Genomic DNA, 18,414 nt, shown 5'->3' with positions numbered 1-18,414 from the left:
AGCAGGAAGCCGCTCCTAGTCACCCCTAAGCCTCAATGCCCTTAATTTTATGTACCAAAATTATGCATTTTGGCGGGGATTACGCCGAAGTGGAAGTTAAGACGGAGGAAGAGGCACACGTGCATGATAGTTAATGCGAATTCGCTAAATAATTCAATTATAAGTTGGCCTTTTCTTAGACTCAATGCCAGCCCCGTGGATGGATGTGTGTGTTGGCATGGCAATGCGTGGCAATTGTTGTTCCCAGTTGCCGTGTTAGTGCGGTGTTTAAGCTGCCAGTTTTTTGCTTGAAATTATGCAGCTTTTGCCATGTGTAATTTGCAAAAAGATCTCTGATCAACATATTCCTCACGATAACACGCTTCAGCGGTGCTTGGTCTCATTGGTGGCATAAATCACTTTGCGCCTGCCACAAAATGTAAAATTATTTAGTCGTCAAAGTTGTCAAAGATTGCTGCCGTGCTGCCTGAGATCGTGAAATCTACTCTCTACCCATATTGACAGCTCTACGGCAAAACAATGGCCCAAAGTCTACCCAAAAATAAGCGCACATGGGTGCCTCTGGTGCGTCACATTAGCCTGCCTCACATTGTTGCTGCTTCATCACACGTGACTGAGCTGCCAGTCTTCGACAGCGTCATTTGTCATTTGCTGGCTCGTGGTTTTTGCTCTTCCTGTCTGCTGTATCTACGGGCACATCTTGCGGTGGTTCCCAACGTCCTGAAAATGAATTCTTTTTCCTATTTAGCGTAGCCCCCAACCGTATGCCATGCTCCGAATCGATAATGAGAGCTCACAGCGGCATTGCTCCCACACAAAAACAACCATTTGCTGATGTAATTTTCGCTCATTAATGGCGCACAGTTTGGTTCTGGTTATGGCAGCTACGCTGCCACGCACTTCATTGTTGCCTCCCCCCAAAAACTGTTGCATTATTATGCACTTCAAACGCTGCACATAAGAGTGGTCTGTGTGGAAAAATTATCTAATTAGCAGCAATTATCACGAAATTTAAATGCTCCAACAGAAAATTGAATGAACGCCACTTCGAGGAGCTCGCAGGAGCCAGCCGCGAAGAGCGGATTGCGCCGCAACAACAGACACATGCTGGCACAACACAGGGCAAGGTATGTCGAGTAGCGCTATGATGGTAAGAGGATGATGATGATAATGTTGCTGGTGGCAATGGACGGCCTGCTGCACGGCGCTGACATTGGCAAAGGATAACCAAACGGCACAGTGGGCAAACGTTAGAAGATAATTGCATGAAATAAACTGCAGCTAAAAGTTAAAAACTCAAAGTTATAGTCTAATATGCACATTGATTTTTATCAAATTTATTTCAATTTAAAAAAAGTATTAAAAAAATGTGTTATAAATAGTTGGCACGAAAAATCCATTTTTCTATAAAGAATCTATGCAGAAAACTTTTGCAACTTTTTTTAATTGCATTTTACTAACAATCTCTGTACCTAACAAAGCACACCAAAATCAAAACCCTACCACAAATAGTTCACTTTTTATGCGAGCTCAAATAGTCAGCAAATTGTTGCGTATGCGTAATGTCTGCGCCCAAAGGTTTTATGAATGAAAATGCACGCAACATGTTCGCCGTCAGCTTCGAACACGTTCGAGTGCTGACAACGAACTGTGAGGGCAGAAAAACTTGAGGCATTCTTTGGCGCTCGCCAGAAATCATTTGTCAGAACTCGACGCGCGGCAACGGTTGAACAACACGGAGGAAAACGAGTGCTCGGAGGACAGTCTTGTCACAGGATTCTAGCTGGCTGGCACACTTCCCAACAAGTGAAAGTGGAAAACGCGTGAAACGGAGAGTGAAAAGCAAAGCCAAAAAAACCCTCAAGTGGAAGTGAAAGTTTTAATTTTTTCGTTTTTAATTTAATTTTATGTTGTGGTAGAAATAATAAAGCTAACTGCGGAATATTCCGAAACAAGCAACGAAATTAATATAGAAAATAGAAGGCAAGTTTTTGTGTTTAAATGCGATCTTAAAATGTCATAAAATAATCTTCGAAGAACTCTGCCAAAGCCGCGTGTTCAAATATGATCGACAAGCGGGAATATCTCTCGGCTACCGAGTATCAATCAAATTGGCAGCTATGTGGCAGTGAATTTGTACTTCGATAGACACACAGAGATCTGCCCCGACAAAAATTTAATGACATGATAATATTTAAGCTGAAAATACAAGCTGTTTTTCGGCTGCTTCGATGGTGTTTAGAGAAGCGTTTCCAACTGTGCAAATAGCCAGCCGCCAGTGTGCGGCTTAGACAAAAACCCAAAAGGTTCAACCAAAAATACTACAAAAATGCGAATGTGACTGTGAAAACAGCAAATACAGAGCTACCAAAAGAAGCCAAATACTGAGCTAAAAACTGAAAGTGTTGTGTCAAAAGTGTCTGCCCACAGCACCACCACCAACTACAGCTCCACTTCAACCCGCAGGCGTCCGTCCCACTGGACAGTGAGTTCCGTGAAACTTGCTTTCGTCCTTGTGCTGCTCTTTCACCTCTTTATGAACTCACCCAAAATAATTACTAAGTAACGCAGCGGCCATACTTATAATAACAAACAGCTATAGAAATTAATTCATTCTGCGGAATTGAATGGCCAAAAGTTTTCCCAAAAAAAAGTACAAAAACAAATTGTCTTTGACACTTTTGACATTGGCAAACAAAAACTTTGGTCGTAACAAGCATAGTTCCAAGCGATAAACGCGAAAATCATTATCAAGAGTGCCTCATAAAAAATGTACAGTGGACAAATGGATCTACTCTCCTTCCGCATTAACTTTTGTTTAAAACCATAAACAAAATAATGGAAGTGTTCCTGTGCAAACCGAGTGAACATCCATTGACAGCAGAGCAGAACTTTCCAATGAAAATTCCAATGCAATTTAGGGAGAGAGAAATCTGCCAATTGCCGAAAATGTCCGTGGCTGAATGTGTAGATTTTGCAATGTTTATTTGTTTGCCAATTATGACCAATTATAACGCCGTGCATCGATGCAGCTGATGGCCTTTCACTGCATAACCATTCAAAATGATTCAAACTGATATTAGACTCTGGCTTTTCAATGAGTTTTGCCAAAACAAATCAACAACGCTCGGGACACTGGCAATTGAAATTGTGTGCAGCCTGTCAGTTGATGTTGAAGCAAATAAATTTAATAGCCTGAGAGTTCATTCAACTGGAAGTCAATTCAATTGTTGATTCGAAATGATTCGAGGCTCTACAGCGAGAGTGACAGCAGGATAGTTAGAGGATGGAATACGTTTCTCGGAACAGCTTCAAGTTTCGGTCTAATTAGAGGTCTAAAATGTGTACCAACTGCCGCAAGAAACAAGCCCGTCTAGACAGCTTGGGTTGGGGCTTATTCGGGTATGCAAATCAATCAAAAATCGTTGCCTCAATTGGCTAAAAAGTTTAGGGCAAAGTTTAGGCACACACACGCGGATTATTGTACGTGAAACAGATGTGCCGATCCATCAAGTGTGCGCCTTTTGTGCATACATTAATCGCGCTGATTAAAACGCACTCTCGCAGAGGTGACGAGTGACGAGTGGCGAGAGCAGTGTGCATACTCTCGCCGAACCAGAGTGGAGAGACCATTAGTGCCACTTCGCCACGAGTGCACTGCCAGTGGACTGACTTTGGCTGACTTTCTGCTTGTAATTTGCAAATTGAAGTGCAATTATCATGCAGTTAGTCTGGGCAGGTTTCAGTTCCAGTTTTGAACAGCACAAAAACACACACAGAGAGACAGTCTCGTGTTTTGTTGTGCTCCAAGACGATTGCCTTCAATTGATGTGTATCAATTTAGGAGAAATACTTTTGTTTGCTTGCCCTCTCGAGTGTGGTTTGCCTCAACACACACAGTCTCCCCCTCTCCACCTCTCTCACTCTCTCTTGAGTGCGTCTTGAATTGGGTTTATTGTTTTCCCATTTGCGCAGAACCCAAGAAGCGAACAACAAACGCAATAACAAAGAGCTCCGTCCGAGGCGTCCAATTTAATTTATGTTCATAAATTAATTTGGAAAATGAAATTTTATGGAATTTCACTTTGAACCCGCCAGTCAACGGCGGGAATCTATTAAAGTTAATTTGCAGCAAATGCAACAGAGAACTTAATAGCCCAAGGCTCAGCACCCCACAGCCAGCCCCTGGCCACAGTCTAGACCCATAGCTCAGTCTCAGTCTCTCTCTCTCTCTCTCTCTCTAATCGCATTGCAATAATTGCAGCGGATAATTGTTGCTGGGGTCAACTATGGCACTATGTGTGATTGGAGTGCTCAGATCAAGGGCGGGGTCAGAGGCAGGCAGGTAGCTAGCTATTCCCGGAAGAGCCACCTTTGAGCCCAAACAAATAGACTGCCAGCAGACGGTCTCCCACTCTCGCCCTCTGTGGGTAAACCATAAAACCTTAAAGTAAAAATCAGCTTACAGACCGCTGTTGGCATGCGGATAATTAATTCTTTTTTCACGGAACTTCTTGTAATTGTTTTTCTGCTTTATTTTGCAGATTCAATTATTAATTCCACAGAAAATGTGCGACTGGCACAATGCGAGTGGGCAAAGGCTGTGCTCATAACGAGTCAAAGATGTGTGTGCCCTGAACCACCCAGCCACCCAACAAGCCACCCACCCACCGTGCAACAAATAAAGCGGCAGCTTGTCCCATCATGGAGCTGGATTGGGGTACGGAATCGGCAGCACGTCTGCCCAGCCTCGTGGACAACGATCCGGCCAGCAATTGGTCCACGCTGGCGAACTTCACGCGCCTCTTCAATGCCGCCCCGGAGCTGGTCAACTACACGCTCAACACGCTGCTGGAGCCCACGCCCGTGCCCGCCTTTGCCGCCATGACGAACAGCTCCTCGCTGGCGCACACCGACAGCCTGCACGATGCAGGTGGAGGCGCACCCATGGCCGAGCAGTTGCCGGAGCACATGATGGACCATGCGCCACAGCTGTCACGCTCCGGGCTGCTCAAGGTCTATGTGCTGGCCGTGATGGCGCTCTTCTCGCTGCTGGGCAATCTGCTGACCATTTGGAATATCTACAAGACGCGCATCTCGCGTCGCAACTCGCGGCACACGTGGAGCGCCATCTACTCGCTGATGTTTCACCTCTCGATAGCCGATGTGCTCGTCACGTGGTTCTGCATTATCGGAGAGGCTGCCTGGTGCTACACGGTGCAGTGGCTGGCCAACGAGCTCACCTGCAAGCTGGTGAAGCTCTTCCAAATGTTTAGCCTCTACCTCTCGACCTATGTCCTGGTGCTGATTGGCGTGGATCGCTGGATTGCTGTGAAGTATCCAATGAAGTCGCTGAACATGGCCAAACGCTGCCATCGCCTGCTCGGTGGCACTTATATACTCTCGCTGGTGCTCAGCCTGCCACAGGTAAGTGATGGCTCAAGAATTGTTTCTGAGTTCTGTCGGCGATTATCTGTGAGAGAAAAAAGTGCCAGAAAGATGCGAAAGTTCCATTAAGTTAAGTTGCGAATTTGATGTACACCTCCGCTACAGTTCCCCGCTCCTCCCCCGCTACTTTTCTCCCCTTTTCATTCTACCCAAATTGAAGTTATAATTTGTTTACTTTATAACACGCATACGCCCCGTGGCAACGCTCAAATAGTCTTGAGTAGGCGCCAGAATGTGTGCAGACATTAAACATGATTGCCCTGCCGCTGTCCCCCCGCGTCTTAAGTGTGCACTAAATGTGGCTCTAAGGCGCTGACACGCCCACACACGTGCGAGTCTTGGGAACGAGACAGTGTCCCCGCCACAGCCACTGGCAATCGAAGTGCGGGTAGCGCAAAGGGTTTTCGCCCCAAAAAAAAGGCAGAAAAAAGGCACAAAAAACGCAGCCGACTGACGACTGGCATTATTCATATTCTTCTTTGTCGCTTTCTTTGTGGAGGAAGGACTCTTCCTTTTTTCCCCCACGAAGCTGCCTGGAGATATTCTGTGGCAGCTGGACGATAAGCCCGTCAGGCGCTGCATTAATGGGTTCCACTTGGACTCGGACTCCAGCTTCTGGCTGTGCTGCCGCTCCTCCTCCATTGATTGCATAATGTCTGCCACCGCGGGCCTTTTGTATTGTGTCGCTCGATTACATACGATATCCCCGACTCGCTTGCCTGCTGCTGATTTATGAGCCACAAGACACGAGTAACAGCCAGAGTCCATCTGTCAGAGCAGTGACTCGAGTTCAGCGTGTGGATTGCTCCGTTAGATAAGCAGTTAATTGATAAGTGGACTCGGAAAAAAACTCAAAGTTGCCATGCCATCCGCCAAAGTAATTAAGTTTGAAAATCTCTTCACTGGAACAAGAGACACAGGAGCAAGCATCGCCACAGCACAATGTGTTTGGACGCTGCTGCGGTGCATTGGCAAACTTCAACCAAAGTCTCGGACATGTGGGACACAAAGGATGTGTGCGGAAAGATACCTTTTGGCAGCGAGAACCAGGCTTAAAACTTGCCGACAACTTAGGCAGGTCAATGCGGAAGGAAGCACTGAAAAAGGGCAAGGAAAGGCGGGAGTGCTTGTCTCGGACAGACCACTGGGAGTTGGAATTTGAAATGAGCTGCGGCTGTTGCGCTGGCGAATAGTTTCTGCTGCCTGCCTGCCTGCCTATCCTGCCTTCCCTTTTGAATGTCAATCACTGCTTTTGGCTCATTCTTTTTATGCAGATGCGGCACCTAGCTGTAATCTATGCCGGGGCTTAAGCGGTTGCCGCATTTAATTAGGAGCAATCCGTAGCGAGTCCTTTGACTGGACCAATGAGACTTTTTCTCTCTCTCTCTATCTCTCTCGCTGCCTGCGGTGCGACTGCTATCTTTTATCAGAGTGAAATATGGCCAAGAATGGTAATTTCGGGAGTTGCCAGAGATTATGCCGCGCTGCGTGTGTGTCTATCCGTGTACACCCCGTCGTATGTGTGATTTGTGTGCGCGTGGGCGTGTGCCTGGCTCTGGGCTCTGCCTTCGTGCGTGCCAGCTTGTCAAAGTGTCTGACTTGTTTAAATGCCGCACAACAAAATGTTAAGTCTAATTACATTTTTATGTTATACGCCCGCACACCCGCCACCCCTCAGGGATCCACCCTCGGCCGCGTCATTAAGCCGCTTTTTCGGGAGGTTTTTTGGAGGCAGCTCTTTGGGAGTTGGAGGCAGCGGCATTCCAGGTCATTGTTTTCGAGTCGCAACCTTAGGCCTCTGACTCCGAACAAGTTAATCTCAGATATTCATTGGGATGTTCCAGGGAGTTGCCGGGAGTGCCTCTGCCGCCTGCCCACACATGTCCCCTTAGTGACACAATTAAACGTCGCACTGTCACCCAATTAAAGGAGCATTTTTGCCATCATTATGTCTTCAGATTTATGGATGCGAAGGCGGAACAAACTTTTTTCATTTTGGTTTTATTGAACAGGCGACAATCAAATTTATGCGACACAGAGACGTGACGGTCGCCCCTAACTGCGGCAGGCATCGTTTTAAATAATTCCACCACAGACACGACACACACGCTCTGCCACTCTCCATCTCTGGCGGGGGTTGAGGAACAATCACAACAGAATTCAATATGAGACGCGCCACTGAACTTGGTTTGGCGCGAAATGAAAACTTCTTCCGCGAGCGTCAATAAACAACAATTGCTGCAAGGAGCAGTGTCGCTCCTTTCACCTCTCCACCCCTGAAACTACACTCCTAAAATAATGTTGAAACAGGACAACGAATGCTGACACTAGGGACTGGGGTTTCGGTTTGGTTTCGGGTACATCCATGGGAGAGTATTGCCTACTCCTTGCTGTTGCGGTTTCACTTTCAATTTTTCCACAAATTTTCGTTATTTCAGCGCAGGATTTTCCACAAAATTTCTCACACAGTTATTTATGCGGCTTTGTTGTGGGATCATTGTGCATTTTGTGGGGTCAAAGTGCAGCCTGTTGCCTTTGATATTCTACCCATAAATGGGTTGTGTTCATCCGCTTGTTGGCAGCCTCAATTCCAGCAACTAGAAACTGCATAATGAATGTTCGCCCTGAAATCGGTTTTTGGCGGAAAAGCATCCTGCAGCATTTTGTGGCATACTTATGCGCATTTGGTGCTGCACACGTTTTGTTATGGTAACTGCAATAAATTATAAATAAATTCCAGCGAAAGGTACATGGAAATATTTTGGCAGTAAATGAAAACCAAACGAGGCACGGAAAAACAGCTGGAAAATGTGTTTAAAGCTTGTTATCTCATGGCTGGAGGTTCCCTTTTGCTGTGCCAGATTTAATCCCATTTTTCCTCTATCGATCCTTGTCTTTTGTATCCCTTTGCACGCAGCCCTCACGCTGCTGTCCTGCGTCAATGGCTCGGAAGTTATAAATGTGCGAAATTAATAAAAATCAAACACTGGACGTAGGTTTATCCGGCATGCTCCGAGTGTCCCCTGGTCTTGTGTAGTTTTACTGCAACGCTTAGTGGTGCGTGGAACAAGTTTCAGCATTTTGCACACAGCAGGCAACAGCCGGTGACAGAGCAAAACCAAGCAGTGGCAGGTCCAGCATCGCTTGAGCGGCGTCAGGAAACAGAAACCCATAAACTGATGAAATAAAATGGCGTCTTAGCGTATTGGCCAAGACCCAGTGACCCCCTGAAGCAGCTGCGCACAGTGCGATATATCAGCATTGTGGCAGACCTCCTGTGTGAAGCCAGAGATAGAGCCAGAGCCATTGGTTCTTCCTGTGTGAAGTCAGAGATAAAGCCAGAGGCACAGGCATTTGCAGAGTTTATGTTTCGCTCACAACAGCTGGGCACAAAAGTGGAATGAACGCGGTGTGTGCGGCGTGCACTTCCAATAGAATTGCAGCAGCAAGGAAGTTGAGCTTCAATGATTCAATTATTGGGAAAAACCCCAGGGAATTCTAGCAAAAACAGCAGCACAAAGTGACTGCCAAAAACACAAACCAAAGCAGAGCAGATCCAGGCCTCTGCTTTCTGTGTGTGTGTCCTGCTCTGGCCATGCAAACTTTGCGCCAAAGTTCAACCTGTTTCCAGCTAACCAATAACCCAAATGTCTCTCATGTTTACCCCCCCAACTCCAGTTCTTCATATTCCATGTGGCGCGTGGCCCTTTTGTGGAGGAGTTCTATCAGTGTGTGACCCACGGCTTCTACACGGCGGACTGGCAGGAGCAAATGTATGCCACCTTCACGCTGGTCTTCACATTCCTGCTGCCACTTTGCATACTGTTCGGCACATACATGTCCACTTTTCGCACCATTTCAAGTAAGTTTCGGGACGCTGATTTTGCTTAACTTATTACAGATTTTTCTCCTCACTCTCTCAGGCAGCGAAAAGATGTTTCAGGGCTCCAAGTTGGCCAACTATTCCACGAATAAGCTGCCCACTCAGACAAATCGACAGCGACTCATACACAAGGCCAAGATGAAGTCACTGCGGATATCCGTGGTGATCATCATAGCGTTCCTCATCTGCTGGACCCCCTACTATGTGATGATGATTATGTTCATGTTTCTGAATCCCGACAAGAGGGTGAGTAAAGCGAAACCCTTTTAAGGGGTGGAGCTGCCAAGCTGATTGACAGGCTTCGACAGGCAGTGCCAAAAAGGATACTCCTGGAGGAAAAGAGGAAAAAGGATTCCCAGTAGCGGCTGTGTGTTCTCGCTGGCACACATCAATCAAAAGTCGATTTGTCAGTTTGTGTTTCAGGCAAACTCTTGTCTAAGATTCCAGCCCGTGTGGGCGCGTATCCCAGTCGCAGATGTTCAATCCATTTCGGGGCATCTTTGGCCCCGCGCACATAAAAATCATTTCTAATGCTTCCAATTTTTTAATTAATCGTGCGCTGGCCCCGTGCTGGGGCCTAACATTTAATGGCTGCCAGGGACAAGGCCGAGTTTGATGAGTGTCCCGGCAGTGGAGGCTTATGGCCACCGCCTGTGTGCGCCATAAAAGTTACCGTAAATGGCGGAAACCATTTAATAACAAAGCGACTGACTAATCCTTTTTAGTGTGCATTTTGCATGCACTCGACTGTGACTAAGAGGAGCAGCTTCAATGTACAGGAGGGGCACAAAATCCCCCCCCAAAGGGACAGCAAATTAATTGAAATTTCAACCCCCAACATTTGTGTGTGTTTCCCTTTTTGCAGCTGGGCGATGATCTGCAGGATGCCATTTTCTTCTTTGGCATGTCCAACAGCCTTGTCAACCCGCTCATCTATGGCGCCTTCCATCTGTGTCCCGGCAAAGGCAGCAAGTCCAGTGTGGGTGGCAACAATAATGCCTACAGCTTGAACAGGTGAGGCGGGGGACAGCCTGGAGACACGAATCCACCTTTGACACGGCATTAACTCCGTTACTCTCCGCATTGTCTCTCTCTCCTTTACAGAGGCGACTCGCAGCGCACGCCCTCGATGCTGACAGCCGTGACGCAAGTGGATGGCACCGGTGGCAGCTCACGGCAGATGCGGGCCTTTCGGCAGCAGAGCTACTACCGCAGCACGAGCAACAGTGGGGCAGCAGCACCACCCTTCAAGGAGCAAGTGGGTCTGCTGCATGTGGGTCCCGGCTCGAACGGCGCTGCCGCTGGCTCTGGCTCTGTGTGTGGCAGCAACAGCGCCACGCCGCAACTGATGCGGAAGGGCTCCTCCGTGCGCAGTCCCCATCCACATTTGGCCATTCTCGTGCGGCATCCCAGCTGCCTGCGGGAACAGGAACAGCAGCGACTGCTGCTGCAGACAGCGACGACAACCACAATCCCCTCCAGCGTGGTGCTCAACTATGACGGGCAGCGTGGCGGTGTGGGCGTGGGACTGGGCATGGCCAGTGCGCTGCTGGACAATAATGAGCGGGTGTCGAGCGTGTGAGAGCAGCTGGCGATGGCGGTGGAGAATGCGACAGCAACAGATGGGCCAGAGGATGCGTGCACCTGCTGCCATTGCCTGAGCAGGGAGCTGGTGCGGCGGCAGCAAGAACTGCCAGAGATACCAGTGCAGTGAGAGATGTCAAAGGAGCTTAGAATAAGAGAGTGAGAGTGAGAGTTAGAGCAAAGGTGAATTTACTTAGAAGGTGGCGTTATCCGCTAACTTATTCACCACGCTCTCTAGGCGCTGGAAGGGGATAGAGATAGGGATCACAGCTGTGGTGAAGACCAGTGAAGACAGTCACCTTGTAGGTAAATTCACACTGGTAAGAGCAGTAGGTAAGAGCATAGAGTACGAGAGTGAGAGCAAGAGTGAGAGAGTGAGAGTAAAAGCTTAACGTAAGAGTAAGAGTGAGTGAGCGTGCGAGAGTGAGTGAGGGTGCACACCTGGAACAGGATGAGCCGTGTGTGTGTCTGTTTGTGTGTTTGTCAGCTGTGCGCATCGATGATCAGATCATCGTGCTGGTTAGTTAATACAAACTGAGAGTTAAGTCTTTAAAACACACAAAGGGTGTGCTTAGCGTAGCGTGTGTTTCGTTTGTTTCGTTGTTTGTTTATTCCTAGTTCGTATCAGAGCCAGTCCCTCTGTGGGGCGTGTGGCACGTGCAGCTCCTGCAGCGACAAGTATTTTAATTAGCAATTAATCCTTTTGCCATGCAGCCAACGTTGGCAGGCAATCAAACGCTGATGCTGCTCTTTGCAGTCAATCACTTTGCTTGCTTCAGTTTCCTCCCTGCAGCGACAGGGCAAAAGTTTGTTAAACGGATTCAAGTCCCTTCCCTCAGTTGCTAGTTCTCGTTAGTTCGAAGCCACAAACAGGGTAATAACTATCTACTTAATACAAATTTTAACTATGAATGTACAATATGAATATGAATGTGCATTTTCTTGGGAGACACGTTTTGAGCTCCCAACTAGTGGCCCCCCTAAATAGCAATAGAAAAAGGAAAACAAAAACCAAACTACAAAAAAATAGCAGACACTTACAGAGGAGTGTTTCTGGATACTTTAGGCAGCGCCTTTTTTGTGTATTTATTTGAAGACAATAAAATCCATATTCAACTGGCTCGCAAAAGTCCTCAACGAGTTCCCTGAAGTGAGAGAACTTTTGCGGAAATAAGTGTACCAAATGTTTACCCTTTTTGGAAACTGTTTGCCCACAACTCAATGGGTGATTACGTGATGTACCATAACTTCCCCAGCTACTCCAGCAGCCTGTACCCCGTGTGTGTGTGCGTGTGTGTGTGTACTGTACTTATGTATAAATAATCTGTGTCAAATTTGTATAGTTTATTTTTAATAAAAACCGAATGATCCTTCCGAGACATTTTACGAGGCAACTTTTTTACGCACACCCCCCACGCAGAGGCAGAGGCCAGGCAGAGAGGCTCAACACGTTGATGAACTGGAGCGGCGCGGTGGCTGGCGGGGGTGCACATAAATCCAACAGGCTCACGTAGCTTCTCCAGCCCTCCTGCCTGGGTCTAGTATATTACAACATTTTATGTGCGACACAGGCCCGCTCATCATGATGGGCAACAGGAGGAGGCGGCCTAGACGAGGACACTTTAAAAAACGAAATGGAATCCACTGCTCCAGCGATGTACTGCTGTATCTGGCAGCAGGCAGTCAGTCTGCACAAAGTTTTGGGGGCTCTGCGGCAACCGGAAGCGAATTACCACAAATAATGAAAGTCCAGCCAGTCCGAAAATGTTCTGCTGCTGCTGCTGCTGCTGCTAGCCGATTTCCCATTCCCAAGTCAATTATGCGCAGTCAGACGGCGACTGCGCTGCCACGTACAACTTTTGATGGCACAATTTTTCAGCTGCCAGTCCATGGAGGGGAGAGCGAATCCAGGGAGCAGTCTTAAATGTAAATGCCGTACGCATCGACTGCACAGAAATATTTAACGAACGAGCATTTCATTTTTAGTGCGCATTCTTTCAAAACAAAGCAATTTTGGGGGGTACACGGGGGCACCGCACTTAACGGCCACGCATATTGGCATCGGTTGGGGATGGAGTTCGCTCCGTTCAGGAATTCAAAACATTTCTTCGTTTTATTGGCAGAGCCAAAAAAGCGGCTGCTGGGCACCGAGCAACACAATGCCCATGCTGAAGGACCTCAAACTGCGATAGGCCAAGCCCTGGGCAGTGACAGCCGCCATTCAGAGGCCACACAAAAGGCAGAACAATCGTAAAATGCTAATAATATGTGGGACAGCGAGACATACATTAATCGAGCTGCCACGTGGGGGGCCGGGCCGCACATCGTCACAACAATTATACAATTTTATGGAGACCATTCCGTGGGGCCATTATCAACATGACGCAAGGAGCGAGGCTGGAACGAGCAGCAAGCAGGCTTCGTGTTGGCATCTCAACATCAAAATCGAAAGACTCCGCAAAACCTCAAGCTTGACTCATCAGAAATTGATGAGCCGTAAATAACTCACATAAATGGTGGGTGGGTGGGCGCACAGCATAAACGTTTACATACATAAATACATACATTTAGTGGCACTTGAAGCAGCCAAAATAGCTAAATCGATTGGTTGAGTTTTGTCCATTGTTTTGGCAACAATTTCTCCACAAAAATACCTCGGAATTACTTTCATTCGAACATCAGCGCCTCTTTTCGTTGAATTTATCCATAATTTTTGCTATAAATTATATCAGTAGCCCTTTTCGTTGAGTTTTTCTATAATTTCGGTTGCAATTTTCTCTGCGTTTTTTGCTGCTATAACAAATGTTTTTTCTTTCACTTAGATTTAGGGCACAATAAACACAATAAATGGGGGGGCAGTGGGGTGGTAATGCCTGTTCCTACCGCGTGCTCACCACGGCCTCCTTCCGTGCGGCGTCTTGCAGCAGCTGCGTGTCCACCTCCTCGCCGGGCAGCTGAACGTAGCGCACGACGGAGCCGCGTATGAAGCAATTCTTCACGCTGAGCATGTGCGGATATTTGTCCGGATCCGTCACACTGATGTCCGTCAGCTTAATGTTCAGATATTGGTCCACAGAGTGCAGTGTGCCGCATATGCTGTGGAGAGACAAAAATTTCGCATGAGTTTTGCCGGCTGCACGCGCCCAATGCACAGACGCCCCGCCACGGACTCACCTAAGATCATTTTTCAGCTCGACGACGACTTCCTTGCCCACCAGGGATTTGAAGAACGAGTAGAAGAGCTGCAGGGGGGGCAAAAAGTTTGAGTTCTCTAGGCTTTTATCATGTTTTTATTCAGAATTCTCACCATTGTTATTGTTTGTTTTTTTTTGTATTTATCGCTACAGCGAATTAGGGATGGTCGCACGACGAAAAGTCCGCATGTCGATATTTTCTTGCAAAGGTATGTTCGGTGTTTCTGTCGATTTTTGTTGATGAGTGTTGCTATCGATGGTTGTTGTTGAGGGCATGCAAGGTGCTGCATTAAAAATGTTCCTATAATTTAAATTAATCTTATAACCGCGGTGCCCATCAGTGTGACCGCGGAGCTATCGATAAAATATACCGACAGACTCTCGGAAATATACCGAAATATACCCTTGCATTTTCGAAATATACTGTAAATATACCGTGCATCTTAAATAAGTTTCATCGATTTTAGCTGGATAGCTCCGCGCGAAAACTAGACCTACCATAAATATACAATGAACTCAATTTCTGAAATATCCTATATAATATACCTTAAATGATGACCCTGGTGCCTATAAGGATGATAAAATTAATGCAGCAACATATCGATATATATTATTAGGTGATACTTGTGTGCGATAACAGGGCTGAATTTAAGTGAGTAATCTTTTTCTAGTAGTCTGGCAGCTTACAAATGCTGAAATAGAAAAGGCTTGGCGGGATATTTAAAATGAATTTTAATATATTTTGTTAAGCTGAGTGAGATTTTCCCTGACCTAAATTTTTTTGCGTCTGCACAGCGTTATATATATGTACATATGTATGAATGTACATCCATGTGCATGCTCTTGTCCATTGTTCTTGTTCGTTCTTTGCTGTTAGTCTGGTAGAGGAAGACGGGGAGAAACTGCTGATTTCTAAGCCCAAGCTCTCACACACACTTTCACATATGTACATATGTACATACAAACATGCAGTTCTTGCTCGGCAGAACTTTCGCTTTCGTTCTTCGCTGTGAGAAGAGGTGTGTGCCGAAATCAAAGAAGAGCTTCGAGCATACACACATATGCGCTCTTTTTCGGCGCCCAACTTTCGCTCTCATTCTTTGCAGGTAAACGAAAGCGTTCCGAGCCGGCAGCGCTGCTGCGTTCTAAGCTTGCAAGATGTGGAGAGAAGAGACGAGCAGAAACGAAGTTCGATACGATGTCAACGAAGAGATTTGAGCTGCATACGCATGTTGCAGAGCTCTCTATTCCGCCCACACCCCGCATTCCATTTAAAACAGTCAATTAAATCGCACGTAGCGTGCTGCGCGCGCGGCTGTATGCGCAGTTAATTACGTTCATTCATTAAAACAAATTACCAAGCGCCGGCGCATGTGTTTTCGTGTCGTGGGCGTAAAAGGTGTTACCAATTTGTAGTAAATGTTATTTAAGACTGCCGGAAAAAGGCGGCAAAGTGGTAAAAAATGTAATATGAGTGCAAGAAAAGAAAAGGAAAAAATAACGGCATCATGGCATGGCCTGCCGCTGAGTTTTTTTTTCTGTGTGTGTGGGTGCAGGTGCTGTTTTGCGGCAAATGTGCGTGAAAAGTGAAGTGAGTGAAGTGTTAGAGTGAGTTGAAGTATGAACAGTTGAAGACTAAGGAAAGAGCGGAAAAGTTCCTCTCACTCAGTGCTAAGTGGAAGTGTCAGTGTCGATGGTCATTATGACGGCAAGGAGAGCCAGGCGGTTGCGGCCTAAGTGAGTGAAGTGTAAAAGAATAGCGGAAACGGCCCCAGGGCATGGTGTGCCACTGAGCTAACATTTTTTTTCAGCGAGAGTGAGTTGAAGTGTTGGTGCATGATGGCAAGAAGCGCCAGGCGGGTGTGGCCAAAGTGAGTGAATAAAGTGAGTGAGGTGTAAAAGAGAGTGTAATAGTCTTTGGCAAGGCCAAAGTAAGAGAGCGAAGTTGTAGATGGCCAAAAAGTGAGTGAAAGTTTTAACGCGCGATCAAATGCGAGTGGAAAAAAGGAAAATGTCCCGTAATAAATGAATAAAGATAAATAATGAAGCATCAGTAAATTTGAGTGTTTTTTTTTTCATGTGACAAAATACTAAGCTCAACTCTACGATTGCTAAAAACCAAAACACAAAGCCAAACCCGCAACTAATATTCAACTCTAATGCAAAATGGAACACCGGTGAGTCGCTTTCCATGTTTTACTTTGCTATTTATATTGTTTTATTTCTTATCACATTTTTGCTAGTGTTTTTGTTCCCCTATATTTATATTTTCAATATTTTCACCTATTTCGATTTTTGTCTGATTCTTGATTTAAAAGACTTTCCAGCCATTGGGGGCAGCTTTTTGTTGAATGTTACACCCGCCACTTTGCGTATCTTTCACTTTCGTTAAGTTTTCCGTTTCTCTGATATTAGGACGTGTCACAGCATTTTCCCTCATTTAAGCCCCTTTGCTAGTTCAGTTTACACGTCACACTAAAAACGTTAAATATGTTGCCGGATCTTGAGGTCTATTCGCCGCAGGAGCAGGAGAAGGACGAACGGCACTCGTACACCAAGGAGAAGCCACTGACCTACAATAGCAATGTGCTGGTGGGCAATTGGTTCAATCAGCGCTACCTGAAGGACATAGAATATGGGAACACCATACTGCCCGGTCTGTCAGCGCAGGAAGCGTGCGAGCGGCACACAACATGCAGCCAGGACACGTACACGCGCTTCACTCGGGATCAAACCATACACGAGCACATTGAGAACAGGCACCTCATGGAGGGTATCAGAGAAGCGCACATCTCGGGGCTGAAGCTGCACCACGCCGATCGGTACCTGAATAACTACACCTCCATGAACACCCTGATGTTCGACATGCTGCCCCAGATGCGGCAGGAGGAGTGCCAACAGCAGGAGCAGGCAGGTCAGAGGTACAGGCCCAGCGAGCTCGATGGCACCGAAAGCTACGGCAATCGGACTGGATTCAACAACCGAATGCGTTGCAAGCTGCTCAGCGAGCGGCCACATCGGGAAACCACCAGCTATCTGACGGACTTTAAAATCAAAATAAAGCCCGAGGAGCAGGCCATGGGCGAGTGGACGACCGCTGATGAGGCCACGCGGAAACGGCAACGCGGCAAGTTTATCTTTATGAATTGCAACATGCACGACGACCTGAAGAACCTCAAGATTGAGACCAAAGTTTCCAACTACTCATAAATCCAAATCCCTGGCCAACAGAATTTCTGCCTCTCTTTTTTTTGGGTGCAGAGTAGGTCGGGGCTCACTTGTTAGTCGTTCATCGTTTTTTACTCATTAATCGTGTGTTTTTGTGTTAGTTTAGTTCCTTAGTTTTTCGTATTTGTACAATGCAAAGCACCGGCCAAAAGTCTTATGGCAAGGAGGTGCTCATAGGAAACTGGTCCGAGCGCCGCTATGAGATCGAGGAGAAGAGCAACGCGGTTGTGCCTGCGGTGCGAGCACTGGAGGGCTGCGAGCAGCATCAGTCCGTCACCCAAGCCACCTACACGAAGGCACCCTTCACGGCCATGGGCACAGTGAAGAATTTCGCGGATCAGCGTGGCAAGGCCTTTGCGAACTTTAAGAAGAATGAAACGTCCAACATGAGTTTGCTGGATCACATCTCCATGAATCGCAACTTCACCACCACCTCGACTCTGGCCTTTGAGGTGTTGCCGCAGCGCTTCCTCAAGCAAAAGCAGTCGGAGAGCGGCTACTGTGGGCCGCCGCAGCGCCAGCCCGAGATCGATATGCTGCAATCCTTTGGCAATCTCACGCAGACCCACAACTATCCCAAGCGCTTCAGGTGCGAGAAGCTGCTGGCACATCTGAGCAGCGGGGCACAGACCACATATGGCGCCTCCTACAACCAATCGCGAAAGAACAAGGCCATCATGGAGTTTGGCCCGGACTACGATGGCGTTGTCCAGTTCGACTTGACGTGCTGATAGCAGAGGAAGTAAAATTACAAATGTACTTCAATTAGATTAAAACTCTGGGCTGTCTATATTACAAGATTCAATTTATTTCAAATCATTTTCTTGTATAATAATATAGGTTCGTATTTTAAGTAGTTTCTATATTTTTGATGCCGGAAATTCATTGTGGTTTTACTTTTTTTGGTTGCACATGCCGTGGCACTTTGGATGCTTTTTGCTTTCGTTTTTTGTTTGTTTTTGGTTTGCGTTTGCTTTTTCTTTGCAGAGTTATTTTGCTTGGATTCTTGTGTTTTTGTTTTGTTTTGTTTTGGTTTTTCTTTTGAAATTAGTAGGTCGATAGACGTTTACAATACTC

General features: G+C 46.7%; 3 protein-coding genes across 3 annotated transcripts; 2 read left to right on the top strand and 1 right to left on the bottom strand.

The window, feature by feature from the left end:
- Positions 1-4,548: 4,548 nt before the first annotated feature.
- LOC117895543 (gonadotropin-releasing hormone receptor) lies at positions 4,549-12,294 on the top strand. The gene is made up of 5 exons (XM_034803246.1): positions 4,549-5,427; positions 9,127-9,310; positions 9,372-9,577; positions 10,197-10,345; positions 10,436-12,294. Exons 1-5 carry the CDS (start codon positions 4,705-4,707, stop codon positions 10,911-10,913), a joined length of 1,740 nt encoding a protein of 579 aa, XP_034659137.1. The 5' UTR covers positions 4,549-4,704; the 3' UTR covers positions 10,914-12,294.
- A 1,370-nt stretch (positions 12,295-13,664) lies between these two features.
- On the bottom strand, positions 13,665-14,325 carry LOC117895545 (U6 snRNA-associated Sm-like protein LSm2). The gene is made up of 3 exons (XM_034803248.1): positions 14,223-14,325; positions 14,090-14,157; positions 13,665-14,011 (listed from the first exon to the last, which is right to left on the bottom strand). Exons 1-3 carry the CDS (start codon positions 14,223-14,225, stop codon positions 13,795-13,797), a joined length of 288 nt encoding a protein of 95 aa, XP_034659139.1. The 5' UTR covers positions 14,226-14,325; the 3' UTR covers positions 13,665-13,794.
- Positions 14,326-17,435: 3,110 nt separating this feature from the next.
- Positions 17,436-18,142, top strand: LOC117895544. The gene has a single exon (XM_034803247.1). The coding sequence runs from the start codon at positions 17,469-17,471 to the stop codon at positions 18,066-18,068; it is 600 nt and encodes a 199-aa protein (XP_034659138.1). The 5' UTR covers positions 17,436-17,468; the 3' UTR covers positions 18,069-18,142.
- Positions 18,143-18,414: the final 272 nt, after the last annotated feature.

Source organism: Drosophila subobscura, chromosome J (assembly GCF_008121235.1).
Source record: "Drosophila subobscura isolate 14011-0131.10 chromosome J, UCBerk_Dsub_1.0, whole genome shotgun sequence".
NCBI classification, from domain to species: Eukaryota; Metazoa; Arthropoda; class Insecta; order Diptera; family Drosophilidae; genus Drosophila; species Drosophila subobscura.
Note: the sequence above shows the minus strand (reverse complement) of the source record. Positions and strands in the feature narration are given on the sequence as shown.

Excerpts from the sequence above, each read along its gene's own strand:
- LOC117895543 (XM_034803246.1), top strand. The coding sequence starts at position 4,705 with ATGGAGCTGGATTGGGGTACGGAATCGGCAGCACGTCTGCCCAGCCTC. Across the intron at positions 9,311-9,371 it reads CACTTTTCGCACCATTTCAA|GCAGCGAAAAGATGTTTCAG; the intron begins GTAAGTTTCGGG and ends TCACTCTCTCAG. Across the intron at positions 9,578-10,196 it reads TTCTGAATCCCGACAAGAGG|CTGGGCGATGATCTGCAGGA; the intron begins GTGAGTAAAGCG and ends CCCTTTTTGCAG.
- LOC117895545 (XM_034803248.1), bottom strand. Across the intron at positions 14,012-14,089 it reads GAGCTGAAAAATGATCTTAG|CATATGCGGCACACTGCACT; the intron begins GTGAGTCCGTGG and ends GTCTCTCCACAG.
- LOC117895544 (XM_034803247.1), top strand. The coding sequence starts at position 17,469 with ATGCAAAGCACCGGCCAAAAGTCTTATGGCAAGGAGGTGCTCATAGGA.